We start from the raw sequence: 12541 nt of genomic DNA, 5'->3' as shown, positions 1-12541 counted from the left end.
ATGAGAATGGGAGCGTGCTCGATCCTCTTTTTCCTGTAGTCCACAATCATCTCTTCATATATGTGACGTAGTAAGCAATTTTCAGGGACCACTTTTGGTTCGTGAGCACTACTTTCAGAACTACTGGCTGACAAGATAAACATCTGTCGTTCTGCCCCTGAACAAGGCAGTTAACCCACTGTTCCTCGGTAGGCTGTCATTGTAAATAAGAATTTGTTCTTCACTGACTTGCCTAGTTAAATAAAGGTTTTATATTTAAAAAATAAATAAATAAACTGGCTAAAAAGTATGTAAAAGTACCGGTGAATCTCTTTAACTTCCCAGACCTCATATATTTCCCCACAGACCTCAGTTATGGCATTACTCCCTCTGTCATAGTGTATATGCTGCGGTGAGGAGGGTCCCCCCCTTACCTTACCTTACCCCAAACAGACCTCACTGCCCATCTGATGTTTTTTCTATTCATCTCAGGTTTTTCTCTCAGGTAACCTACATACTGATCAAATGTTATTTTATTTTATTGTAAATGAGTGGTGGTTTACCACAGTTGACTGTAATTTGATTTCATTTGTAGTTTTCAGTACAGTATGGTTAACATGAAATATTTACATAATTAACTACCAAAGTAGCATGTTATTGTAGAGTTCCTGGTACTCCCATAAAATGTGCTCAATTTATCTGAAGGGAGTTTTTTTCTGTCTGTCCCTCATGAGCAGACAGACTTTTAGCTGATTTATAGCCGCTTTTATCATCCTCCCATTGTTCCTGTATGTATATGACCTTTCACCTTTTCATGGATATAGAAAATAACATGATAAAGAGAAAGCCAGTTAGTGCTTTGGTTCACCCGAAGACATGATTATCAAGTCTGTTTCAATCACAAAGGGAATCCAGGTCAATGACCTTTAATTCCAGTAAATGTTTGAGGATTTCAGTTGTTACCCAGACTTACCCCCTTGTCTCTTGGTTTTAAATACAGTTCTGGGTTGAAACAGGGAACTTGATTCATGACCTAGAGTGTATCCCTCCTCAATTTCCAGTTTTGGATGAGCTTGTGATCTAAGAAAAGCTTAGAATATTTCTGATGGCATTTGTCTGTTGCTTATTTGGCTAGTATTTCTACAGATGTGCACACTATTACAAACTATGTTACATTCATTGTGTCAACTGCAAAAAGTTTACTTACCACCTTTTTCTACCCAAGCAACACTCATGCAACATACTTGGTTGTAATTGACATTTGATAAAGTAAACTGACAGTCTATTGATAATTACTTTTATATAGAATGTAAAATCATGAAACTACAGGTCTGTCTTATAGGGAGTGATGAAGAGAACCATTACATCTATGTGGACGCATCGCCCCAGAACACCCACATAATCTGACCCATACACACCCACACCTTGTGACTGGCCAGACAGAAGCCCGCCACTTTCACAAAATCTTTCCTATCAGATGCTGTGCTGTCTTCAAGACGTGTCACTGTGAGATGAGATCACAGACTGTCTCAATTGCTTCCTGGCATATCTCATGTTGGGACCACTGTGTTGAAGTTCTGCAGTCTAAGGTTAACGTCACAGACTTCACTTGAGCACAGGCTGCGAGAATACTTCTTTCTAATTTGCTCACAAAACTTAAAATGGACAAAACTATCAAAGTGACTCAGAATTGACAAAAGACATTCATTTTAAAATCTCACAGTAGTCTACAATAATACCGCAGGGCAATTTTAACACACAAGTTAAGTTAATTCATTCTCAACACAAACAAAATGTATTTAAGTTATTCAAAGTCGAACATTTGTGCGGACAGTTTTTTTTCAGTGGCAGCAATAACTTCTGAACACGTGTACAAATAAATAATAAATAAAATATAATAGAAATAGAAAGTTGGCCTCAGAACAGTGCATTTGTGTATGCAAATGTCCTACTTTTGCACATTTGGTTCTTTAAGATCCTTAGTTCATGTCTGATCTGTGACAGGAGCTCCTTGAAATTCTTCAGAACCACACAACCATAGACCTTCTGTTGGAACACGTTTTGGGAGGGGTGTATTGACGTCGGTCCGTCTACAGGTTCAAGTGGGATGGGCAGGTTTGGAAAGAGGGTTTGGTAAATGCAGTTTATTTGGTTGGCCAGACCACTAGTGCGGTACTGGGCAGTGGTGAGGTTGTTTAGCAGGTGGCTGGAGGGTGGCTGTAAGTCCCTCTGTTGCTCACTGACTCTCTTCAGGTGTGGTAGGAAAGCCTTACAGTGGGAGTAGATGCTCAGCATCCGCTCTGAGGGGTCCAGGCCAGAGATGTTTGGGTCAGGAACGATGTTGATTGGCATCTGGCAGAACAGCTCTGACATGTCTCCTTGACTGGCCTTCTGGAGATCAAGAAGTTGTTGGTAGCACAAGTATAATGCGTTATGATTTGGCAATAATGTAACTTTAAAGCAGTTTTACATTTCCCATTAGACTGGACAATTTCATTGTATGCATGTTACACTAGGCTATAATTCTGGATAAATGTTATGGCATTGATTTTCTACTTACATATATTTTTAAGAGGTCCACAGATTCCATATGTATCAGTCTGGTTAGCTTGGAACTTCTTTGTATGTGACTCTCACACTGTTGGTTCCTACATGCTATTCCGGCATTCACTGAATCAATGGCAGCCACCAGTAACAGGGAGAGCAATGCTGAGGAGCAAGATATGACACAATTTGAAATCTACATCTGCATTGCTTGCTCTTTGGGGTTTTAGGCTGGGTTTCTGTTTAAGCATTTTGTGACATCTGATGTAGAAAGGGCTTTCTAAATAGATGTGATTTGATAATGCCAACACCTCTATCACAGACACTTAATCATGCTACCTTAGCAGTGTTTCATGAAAATCTAAATTAGAAGTATGACGTTCTGAAATAGATATGTTGCCATAAGTAGCTGTTGTAACGGTTACAATATGTCAAATGTATACATGAGCAAAAGACACAAAAGTTGAGTGAACATATACAGATGTTGGATCTTAATTTGATCGCTCTTTTGTTGCTGAGAATTTGTTTCAACCCCTGTTGTATCAAACTAGCTCAAATTTTAAGATCCTACATCTGTACTAAGTTTGCACCTGTGCACTGAGTACAGTCATACACAAAAACAAAAATCCATATGCAATTATGTGCACAGCATCATACATTCAAAGTCTGCACATTGATGTTCTATAAATACTAGAGACATTACAGCAAAGTAAAGTACAGTATGCAGATGGTTGAATGTACAATTAGAGAATATGAAATATAGCTATCTTGGTTGTATAATGTAATTGTACTTACTTCTTGCTGCTTGTGATATGGACAGCTGAGGATACATATTCTTTACATGACCACTCATTTCTCATACAGTGACATAGGCCAAGTGTCAGACACAAACTAGTCATGATCACTCCCCTGAAAAACCTTTTAAAAGACTGAAACCACGCATTTGTCATTGGAGGAAATGACGTGCTCGGCTCTCTGTGAAGCAACCCAATTTCCCCAGAATTTCTTTTTTCAGACCTGAATTATTTTCTCTGTCTGATGTCAAATCTAAATGAATACCAGATCTATCTACAACAAATATGCATTGCAGATGTATTCAGTTGTGTATATTGAGCACATACATTTACAAACAGCGTAACTCAATGGATTATACTATTTGAGGTACTGTAAATGCTGAGTTAACAAATATTAATGTAATAACCTATGCATATGTGAGGTCATTTGTTTTATACCAGTCACAAGAGGTCAACCCACTCTGACACAATTCACTGTAGATAGTACTGTCGCCACCTAGAGTAAGTGGTTGTGAAGTTTTACAGTAAATCGATGCATGCAGTGTTGCAATCTGAGTTTGGGTATCATATAATGATACATTGTTGATTACCTTGTAAGGTAATGGAGGTGCATGGAGTATAGAAAATACTGTAAAGCTGTGCTCTTGTCAATAGAGGAAACAAAACAGAGTGAGCGCACAGTGGTTGCTTACGTCAGTTAAGACCATTTTCAGGTTCATGAGAAACCCTTGCATGTGGCCTTACGGGAAGCTGTCAACGCACAGGAAGAGTTTCTCAATAGAAGACTTTCACCAGTGCGTAAAAGACACAGTAAAGAATGGTTCAGAGTCACCAAATTAGGCCATGAGACAACATTACCACATCGTGATTATTAGAGGAGCCCGGGGTTGGTTGTCACAGTGCTTATTACTCAAAATCTAGGAGGGGTATTTGGTATTAATTAGGATCCCAATTAGCTGCTGCAAAAGCATCAGATACTCTTCCTGGGGTCCACATGAAACAATACATAGTACAGAACATTATTAGTGGAGGACTGAAATACATACATTTAAAATGTCACACACAACCTACATATCAGTACAAACAGTGCATTCGGAAAGTATTCAGACCCCTTGACGTTACAGCCTTATTCTAAATGGATTCAATTGTATTTTTCCCCTCATCAATCGACACACAATACCCCAAAATGACAAAGCAAAAACAGGTTTTTAGAATTATTTGCAAATGTATAAAAAAAATAAAAAACAGAAATGCCTTACTTAAGTATTCAGACCCTTTGCTATGAGACTCAAAATTGAGCTCATATGCATCCTGTTTCCATTAATCATCCTTGAGATGTTTCTACAACTTGATTGGAGTCCACCTGTGGTAAATTCAATTGATTGGACATGATTTGGAAAGGCACACACCTGTCTGTATAAGATCCCACACTTGACAGTGCATGTCAGAGAATAAACCAAGCCATGAGGTCGAAGGAATTGTCCATAGAGCTCCAAGAAAGGATTGTGTTGAGGCACAGATCTGGGAAAGGTATCAAAACATTTCTGCAGCATTGAAGGTCCCCAAGAACACATTGACCTCCATCCATTCTTAAATGGAAGAAGTTTGGAACCACCAAGACTCTTACTAGAGCTGGCTACCTGACCAAACTGAGCAATCGGGGGAGAAGTGCCTTGGTCAGGGAGGTGACCAAGAACCCAATGGTCACTCTGACAGAGCTCCAGAGTTCCTCTATGGAGATGGGAGAAGCTTCCAGAAGGACAACCATCTCTGCAGCACTCCACCAATCAGGCCTTTATGGATGACTGGCCAGACGGAAGCCACTCCTCAGTAAAAGGCACATGACATCCCTCTTTGAGTTTGTCAAAAGGCACCTAAAGAACTCTCAGACCATGAGAAACAAGATTATCTGGTCTGATCATCCAAGATTGAACTCTTTGGCCTGGATACCAAGTGTCAAGTCTGGAGGAAACCAGGCACCATCCCTACAGTGAAGCTTGGTGATGGCAGCATCATGCAGTGGGGATGTTTTTCAGCAGCAGGGACTGGGAGACTAGTCGGGATCGAGGGAAAGATGAATGGAGCAAAGCACAGCGAGATCCTTGATGAAAACCTGCTCCAGAGCGCTCAGGACTTTCCCAACAGGACAATGACCCTAAGCACACAGCCAAAACAATGCAAGAGTGGCTTCGGGACAAATCTCTGAATGTCCTTGAGTGGCCCAGCCAGAGGCCGGACTTGAACCTGATCGAACATCTCTGGAGAGATCTGAAAATAGCTGTGCAGTGACACTCCCCATCCAACCTGACAGAGGTTGAGAGGATCTGCAGAGTAGAATGGGAGAAACTCCCCAAATACCGGTGTGCCAAGCTTGTAGCGTCATACCCAAGAAGACTCGATGCTGTAATCGCTGCCAAAGGTGTTTCAACAAAGTACTGACTTAAGGGTCTGAATACTGATTATAAATATTAGATTTTTTGCGTTATCATTATGGGGTATTGTGTGTAGATTGAGGTAATACTTTTTTTTTCAAATCCATTTTAGAATAAGGCTGTAACATAACAACGTGGAAAAAGTCAAGGGGTCTGAATACTTTCCAAATGCACTGTAGGTATATTATGGGACAATCCATAAACAATTACTGTTATTGAAAGTAAAGGGAAGGCTTTAAATAAAGCACATTTATGAGTTCCTAGGCCAATCCATGTGTTAACTAGCATCATAATTAGCATTGGGGGTGTGGTTGAGGGATAGTTGTCACATTGATGTTGGGATTGTATGTCACAATCTGACAACCATCCCCATTTGTAACAATGTACCAAGTAAGCTAAATGACGTTGAAAAGACTCCTAGTATACTTATTTTAGTGTACATTGAAAAGACATCTATGTTTCAAATGCTTGGAAAGCATAGCTGAATTCAACAGAGTACAGTTGAGTTTAATTCAGTAGAGTACAGTATAGACCAAAGTATAGTACAGTACAGGTGAGTTTATCTCAGTAGAGTACGGAAGGATACAATACAGTACATTATACTGAACTGTACTGTATCCTACTTTGCTGTACTGTACAGAACTATACTTTAATTTTAGTGTCTTTACTGTGTTGTACTGAATACACTACTTTAATTTTCTTTACTGTACTATACTGTATAGAACTGAATACAATACTTTTATTTTCTTTACTGTACTCTGCTGTGCTCTACTGTATTCTGTGCTGTCCGAACTTGTGAAACATAAACGTCTACGATTGGTTCCGGTCTGGACCTGCTTGTCAAAACTGTTTTTCCACGTAATTTCAACAACAAAAAAATGCAGTGTGGTGGTGTTGAATCAACGTGGAAAAAGTCATCAACTTCAGGAAATGTTGTATTTTTTTCACTCAACATTTAACCTAAATGCAAAAACACAGTGATCTTTTTCGTAGATTTCATATGGAATTCACATTAGTTGACAACTCAACCAAATATAAATCAAAACTGTTGAACTGTTGTCTGTTCCCAATGGGCAGTGACTTAACAGGAACCAGGATTGAGATGGGGACCCTTTTTATCCTCATAGAGTATCTTATTTCAACATGGAGTTATGAGCCTTAAATATTCATAAATACATAGTTTTGTAAGCTATACTGGTGCTTAAAAATACACAAAGTGACAACTAACCCCTGTCCCTTCTACCTGTAGTGTCGGTCTCTGTCCCCAGCACCAAACCAAGCCGCACCTCGGAAGGCTGTTGAAACCTACAAAAGTTTATTTTGTCAGGAAACTCCTGTTAGGTAAATCTATTTCAGAGAGGCCCTTTTTTCATCAGATGAGGATTGTCCAAGTACTTATCAGATTGTTGTTTATAGCCAATAAAAAAAGCATGCTTCTCCATTTTCAACCACATCCCCAAATATTTGAATGAACCAACCATGACCCAAACAATTATGAATTTTCAGTGATGACTTTTCTGAAATGAATCACCAAAGTGGGACAAGTACTGAAAAGTCATTTATTTTTAAGAGAGTCATTTTGCTCACTCATGACAATGTAAGAATGATGCATGTTGCTTCATTTCTGCTTGACTCAGACTTTGAAGTCTGTGGGGTGTCATAATCACCTAGCAATGCCATCAGGGGTACGCCAAATAAAATGTGATTCACATTTTCAAACAGAGGGTTTTTTTTTGTCGCCTGAGTAGCCTCGTTTCACTGCCAAAAATAAAAATTAAACCATCTGGTGTTCAGCGAAATAACAACACAATGTCAAATATAGGTAGCCTAGTCAAATAATGAACATCCAATCACATTAACCGTTACTCTCTTGCGGGAATTCCACTAACGCTCCGTATGTAGCCAAACGTAGCTGCTGCTCATTCCGTTTGCTCGAAAATTGATGAATGGTTAAAAAAAAGTAAGGCCGCATCCATAAAGACACATACCAGCTCTACTACCAGTAGGTGCAGGTGTAGTACTGCTACTACCAGCAGTACTACACCTGCACCTGTCGACGACACAAGTTGTTCTGCTTTAATGAGAAAATCCAATGCTAGTATCAGTAATTCTACATTTGTTGTTAGCCCAGCTAGCATAGACACTGACAGTTGTGAATCTAATGCAGCCGAAGAGCTACTGCCCCCTTACCCGGGAAAGCACCGAACAACAGACGGAGTTGGACCATCGAAAGGTGCAAATATGATGAGAACTACATTGATTTGGGGTTCACTTACACTACTGTTCAAAAGTTTGGGGTCACTTATAAATGTCCTTGTTTTTGAAAGAAAAGCACTTTTTTCCATTTTAAAATAACATCAAATTGATCAGAAATACAGTGTAGACATTGTTAATGTTGTAAATGACTATTGTAGCTGGAAACGGCTGATTTTTTTTTTTAATGGAATATCTACATAGGAGTACAGAGGCCCATTTATGAGCAACGTGTGTTCCAATGGCACGTTGTTAGCTAATCCAAGTTTATCACAGACAGAGATGCAAAGAAAAAGCCATATCAGACTGGCCAATAAAAAGAAAAGATTAAGATGGGCAAAAGAACACAGACACTGGACAGAGGAAGGACAGCATCCCGGAGTCGCCTCTTCACTGTTGACGTTGAGACTGGTGTTTTGCGGGTACTATTTAAGGAAGCTGCCAGTTGAGGACTTGTGAGGCATCTGTTTCTCAAACTAGACATTCTAATGTACTTGTCCTCTTGCTCAGTTGTGCACCGGGGCCTCCCGGTGCTCTTTCTATTCTTGTTAGAGCCAGTTTATGCTGTTCTGTGAAGGGAGTAGTACACAGTGTTGTATGAGATCTTTTGTTTCTTGGCAATTTCTCGCATCGAATAGCCTTCATTTCTCAGAACAAGAATAGACTGACGAGTTTCAGAAGAAAGTTCTTTGTTTTGAGCCTGTAAAAAAAAAAAATAACACAAATGCTGATGCTCCAGATCCTCAACTAGTTTAAAGAAGGACAGTTTTATTGCTTCTTTAATCAGAACAACAGTTTTCAGCTGTGCTAACATAATTGAAAAAGGGTTTTCTAATGATCAATTAGCCTTTTAAAATTATAAACTTGGATTAGCTAACACAACGTGCCATTGGAACACAGGAGGGATGGTTGCTGATAATGGGCCTCTGTATGCCTATGTAGATATTCCATAAAAAATCAGCCGTTTCCAGCTACAATAGTCATTTACAACATTAACAATGTCCACACTGTATTTCTGATCAATTTGATGTTATTTTAATGGACCAAAAAATTTTGCTTTTGTTTCATAAAAAAGGACATTTCTAAGTAACCCAAACTTTTGAACGGTAGTGTATATTTGGAGTAGTGCCTTTCCTCAGCCACGGTGTGTTATATGTGTTATATGTGCAAAAGTACTATCTCACAACTCGATGAAACCTTCACTCTTGCGCAGACATTTAGAAGCAAAACATACCAATTTGAAAAATAAGCCACGGGAGTTTTTATTGCAATAATTAAGATTGCTTTCGAGTAGTAAGACATGTATAAAAGCAACAGATACCATTAATGAGAAGGGGCTAGAAGCGTCTTATATGGTGAGTTACCGAGTGGCAAGGACAGGCAAGCCCCATGCTATTGTGGAGGACTTAATTCTTCCTGCTGCTGCGGATATGGCTGGGACAATGCTGGGGGAAAAGGCCAAAAAAACTATAGACAATGCCCTCATCAAACAACACTGTTTCACGATGCATCAGTGACATGGCAGGAGATGTTTTGAAACAATTACTGCTTCGCTTAAAAGCCAGTGAATTCTATGCGTTACAGCTGGATGAGTCAACAGACGTGGCGGGCCTGGCACAGCTCCTGGTATATGTCTGTTACATTTACAGGGGGTCAATTAAGAAAGACATCCTCTTCTGCAAACCACTGGAAACCAGGACAACAGGAGAGGATATTTTGGACAGCTTTGTGACATCAAATGGACTTTGGTGGTCAAGATGTGTTGGTATCTGTACTGATGGCGCAAAAGCCATAACAGTGCTCCCGACGCCACTTGGGTACACTGTAGCATCCACCGAGATGCTCTTGCTGCCAAGGGAATGCCTGACAGCTTGAAAGACGTTTTGGACAATACCTTGAAAAGGGTTAACTTTGTTAAAGCAAGGCCCCTGAACTCTCGTGTATTTTCTGCATTATGCAATGATACGGGCAACGACCATGTAACGATTTTACAACATACAGAATCGCGCTGGTTATCACGGGGCAAAGTATTGACATGTTTTTTTTAATTGGGAGACGAGCTTAAAGTTTTTACTGACCATCATTTTCACTTGTCTGACTGCTTGCATGATGACGAGTTTCTCACACGACTGGCCTATCTGGGTGATGTTTTTTCTCGCTCAGTGATCTGAATCTAGGACTACAGGGACTCTCCGCAACTATATTCAATGTGCTGGACAAAATTGAGGCTATGATTAAAAAGTTGGAGCCCTTCTCTGTCTGGAATAACAAGGACAACACACAGGTCTGTCCATCATTGTATGATTTTTTGTGTGCAAATGAACTCAAGCTTACGGACAATGTCAAATGTGATATAGCGAAGGACCTGAATGTTGGTTGCAAAATTACACAGGTACTTTCCCGAAATGGATGACACAAACAACTGGTTTCGTTATCCCTTTCATGCCCTGCCTCTGGTCCACTTACCGATATCTGAACAAGAGAGCCACATCAAAATTGCAACAAGGGGTTCTGTCAAAATTGTCATTTAATCAGAAGGCACTGCCAGATTTCTGGATTGGGCTGCGCTCAGAGTATCCTGCCTTGGCAAATCGCGCTGTTAAGACACTGATGCCCTTTGCAACCACGTACCTATGTGAGAGTGGATTCTCGGCCCTCACTAGCATGAAAACTAAATACAGGCACAGACTGTGTGTGGAAAATTATTTAAGACTGAGACTCTCCAATACAACATTGCAGAGTTATGCGCATCTTTTCAAGCACACCCTTGTCATTAACCTGTGGTGAGTTATTCACAATTTTCGATGAACAAATAAGGTTTTATATGTAAGATGATTAAATAAAGAGCAAAATTATTGATTATTATTATATTATTATTTGTGCCCTGGTCCTATAAGAGCTCTTTGTCACTTCCCACAGGCCAGGTTGTGACAAAAACTCACACTCATTGTTATTTTTAAATGTATCTGTAATGCTCGGGCGTCGTGGGTGAGGAATCAAACGCAGGAAGCAGCGAATACAGGGTAGTGGCTTTTAATAGGCCAAATGGCGAAAAACACAAGCCACCCCAAACAGTGATGAGAGCGCACACAAAACAAAGTGCCCCAAACACAGGGGGAATTACACAGTTGGCGCAAAAATACAACCAGCGTGTACACAAGCATTCAACAGATAAACGCAATCCCGCACAAAGAAAAGGAGGACCAGCTAATATAAATAGCCCCGCTAATCACCCCCACTCAGAACAGGTGCACACAATCACAAACAGGGGAAAAACAAAAAGGGAATCAGTGGCAGCTAATAGGTCGGTGACGACGACCGCCGAGCGCCACCCGAGCAGGAGGGGGCGCCACCGTCGGTGGGAATCGTGACAGTATCGTATAGCGTGTGTGGCAGGCTTACAATTATGGCAAAAAACAACATTTGAGAGTGCGCTGACCTTGGTGCTAGAGGGGGTACGCAGCTGGAGGTTGACTGTTTGAAGGGGTACAGGACTATAAATGTTTGGGAACCACTGACCTACACCATTGCTTTATGCTATATGAATAACATGACGTCTCAATCCTGGTTCCTGTTAAGTCACTGCCCATTGGGAACAGACGTCAGTTCAACGTCTAGTTTTGATATATATTTGGTTGAGTTGTCAACTAATGTGAAACCTAGGTTTGGTTAGGTTTGGTGAAAAAAATACTAAAGTTCCTTACATTTGACTACTTTTTTCAAATCCAATCAGTTTTCCACATTGATTCAACATCATCACATTGAATTTTTTTGTTGGAATGACGTGGAAACAATGTTGATTGAACCAGTTTTTGCCCAGTGTGTTACGTGAGAATGCATTTACTTATGTACACTAATTTCCTTTTAATGATTATGATCCACATATCCCCATTTCAACTCAGCAATATTTTTGGAGGTGAGCATTTTATTCTGATTTACATCAGCAGGGACTCTAGTTCTATCAGATGACTGACTGCTTGAGAAAAGTGAGGGGGAACTCGTACGACCACATCCCTGTCAGCACAACTCAGGTAAGGGTAAAGCGCCTCCACCACAACTCCTCTACCATTCATCCCAGGGTACTTTCCATTTGGCCAATGTTTAAAAAGCTGCTGCTGATACCACAGCCAGTCAACACTTCGAGGAACTTACAGTTGAATTCTTGCCAGTGAATACAGACTTGAAGTCAGTGAGAATGTCCCTCCCCTACAGCCAGATCAAAAGAGATGCACAGTCTGCATGGTAAGATGGTAGACCATAGGGCATCGAGGAAACACAGGAAGCACTGCCGTGTAACTTCCCTCACCAGCAGATCACACACAGCACTGTGGGAAATTTGGAGTGTCCCTTCTAGTGAATCTGACATGCTATTATTATTTTTGTATTTCTTGTGACTCCTTACAGTATGCGGTTGTTCTGGTCAATAACACTTTGTCAGGTCAGGGTGTGTACTGTATATAACACATATGGTAACAATACAGGAAATAATAAAATAATTGCACATTCACCGACATTGGATGCAGGATGTTGATGCAGTCA

At 40.3% G+C, this 12541-nt stretch overlaps 1 protein-coding gene across 2 annotated transcripts; it reads right to left on the bottom strand.

Annotated features, from left to right (window-relative positions):
* Positions 1-1260: 1260 nt before the first annotated feature.
* On the bottom strand, positions 1261-3449 carry LOC115149198 (uncharacterized). Of its 2 annotated transcripts, none has more exons than XM_029691830.1 (3): positions 3319-3449; positions 2540-2688; positions 1261-2370 (listed from the first exon to the last, which is right to left on the bottom strand). In XM_029691830.1, the coding sequence occupies exons 1-3, from the start codon at positions 3374-3376 to the stop codon at positions 1897-1899; spliced, it is 681 nt and encodes a 226-aa protein (XP_029547690.1). In that variant the 5' UTR covers positions 3377-3449; the 3' UTR covers positions 1261-1896. The 2 variants fall into 2 exon arrangements, with proteins under 2 accessions (XP_029547690.1, XP_029547691.1); XM_029691831.1 differs by having other exon boundaries at positions 1261-2367.
* Positions 3450-12541: the final 9092 nt, after the last annotated feature.

The sequence above is a fragment of the Salmo trutta genome, chromosome 15 (genome assembly GCF_901001165.1).
Source record: "Salmo trutta chromosome 15, fSalTru1.1, whole genome shotgun sequence".
NCBI lineage: Eukaryota > Metazoa > Chordata > Actinopteri > Salmoniformes > Salmonidae > Salmo > Salmo trutta.
The sequence above is the reverse complement of the archived record's forward strand: the minus strand, read 5'-3'. Positions and strand labels throughout refer to the sequence as shown.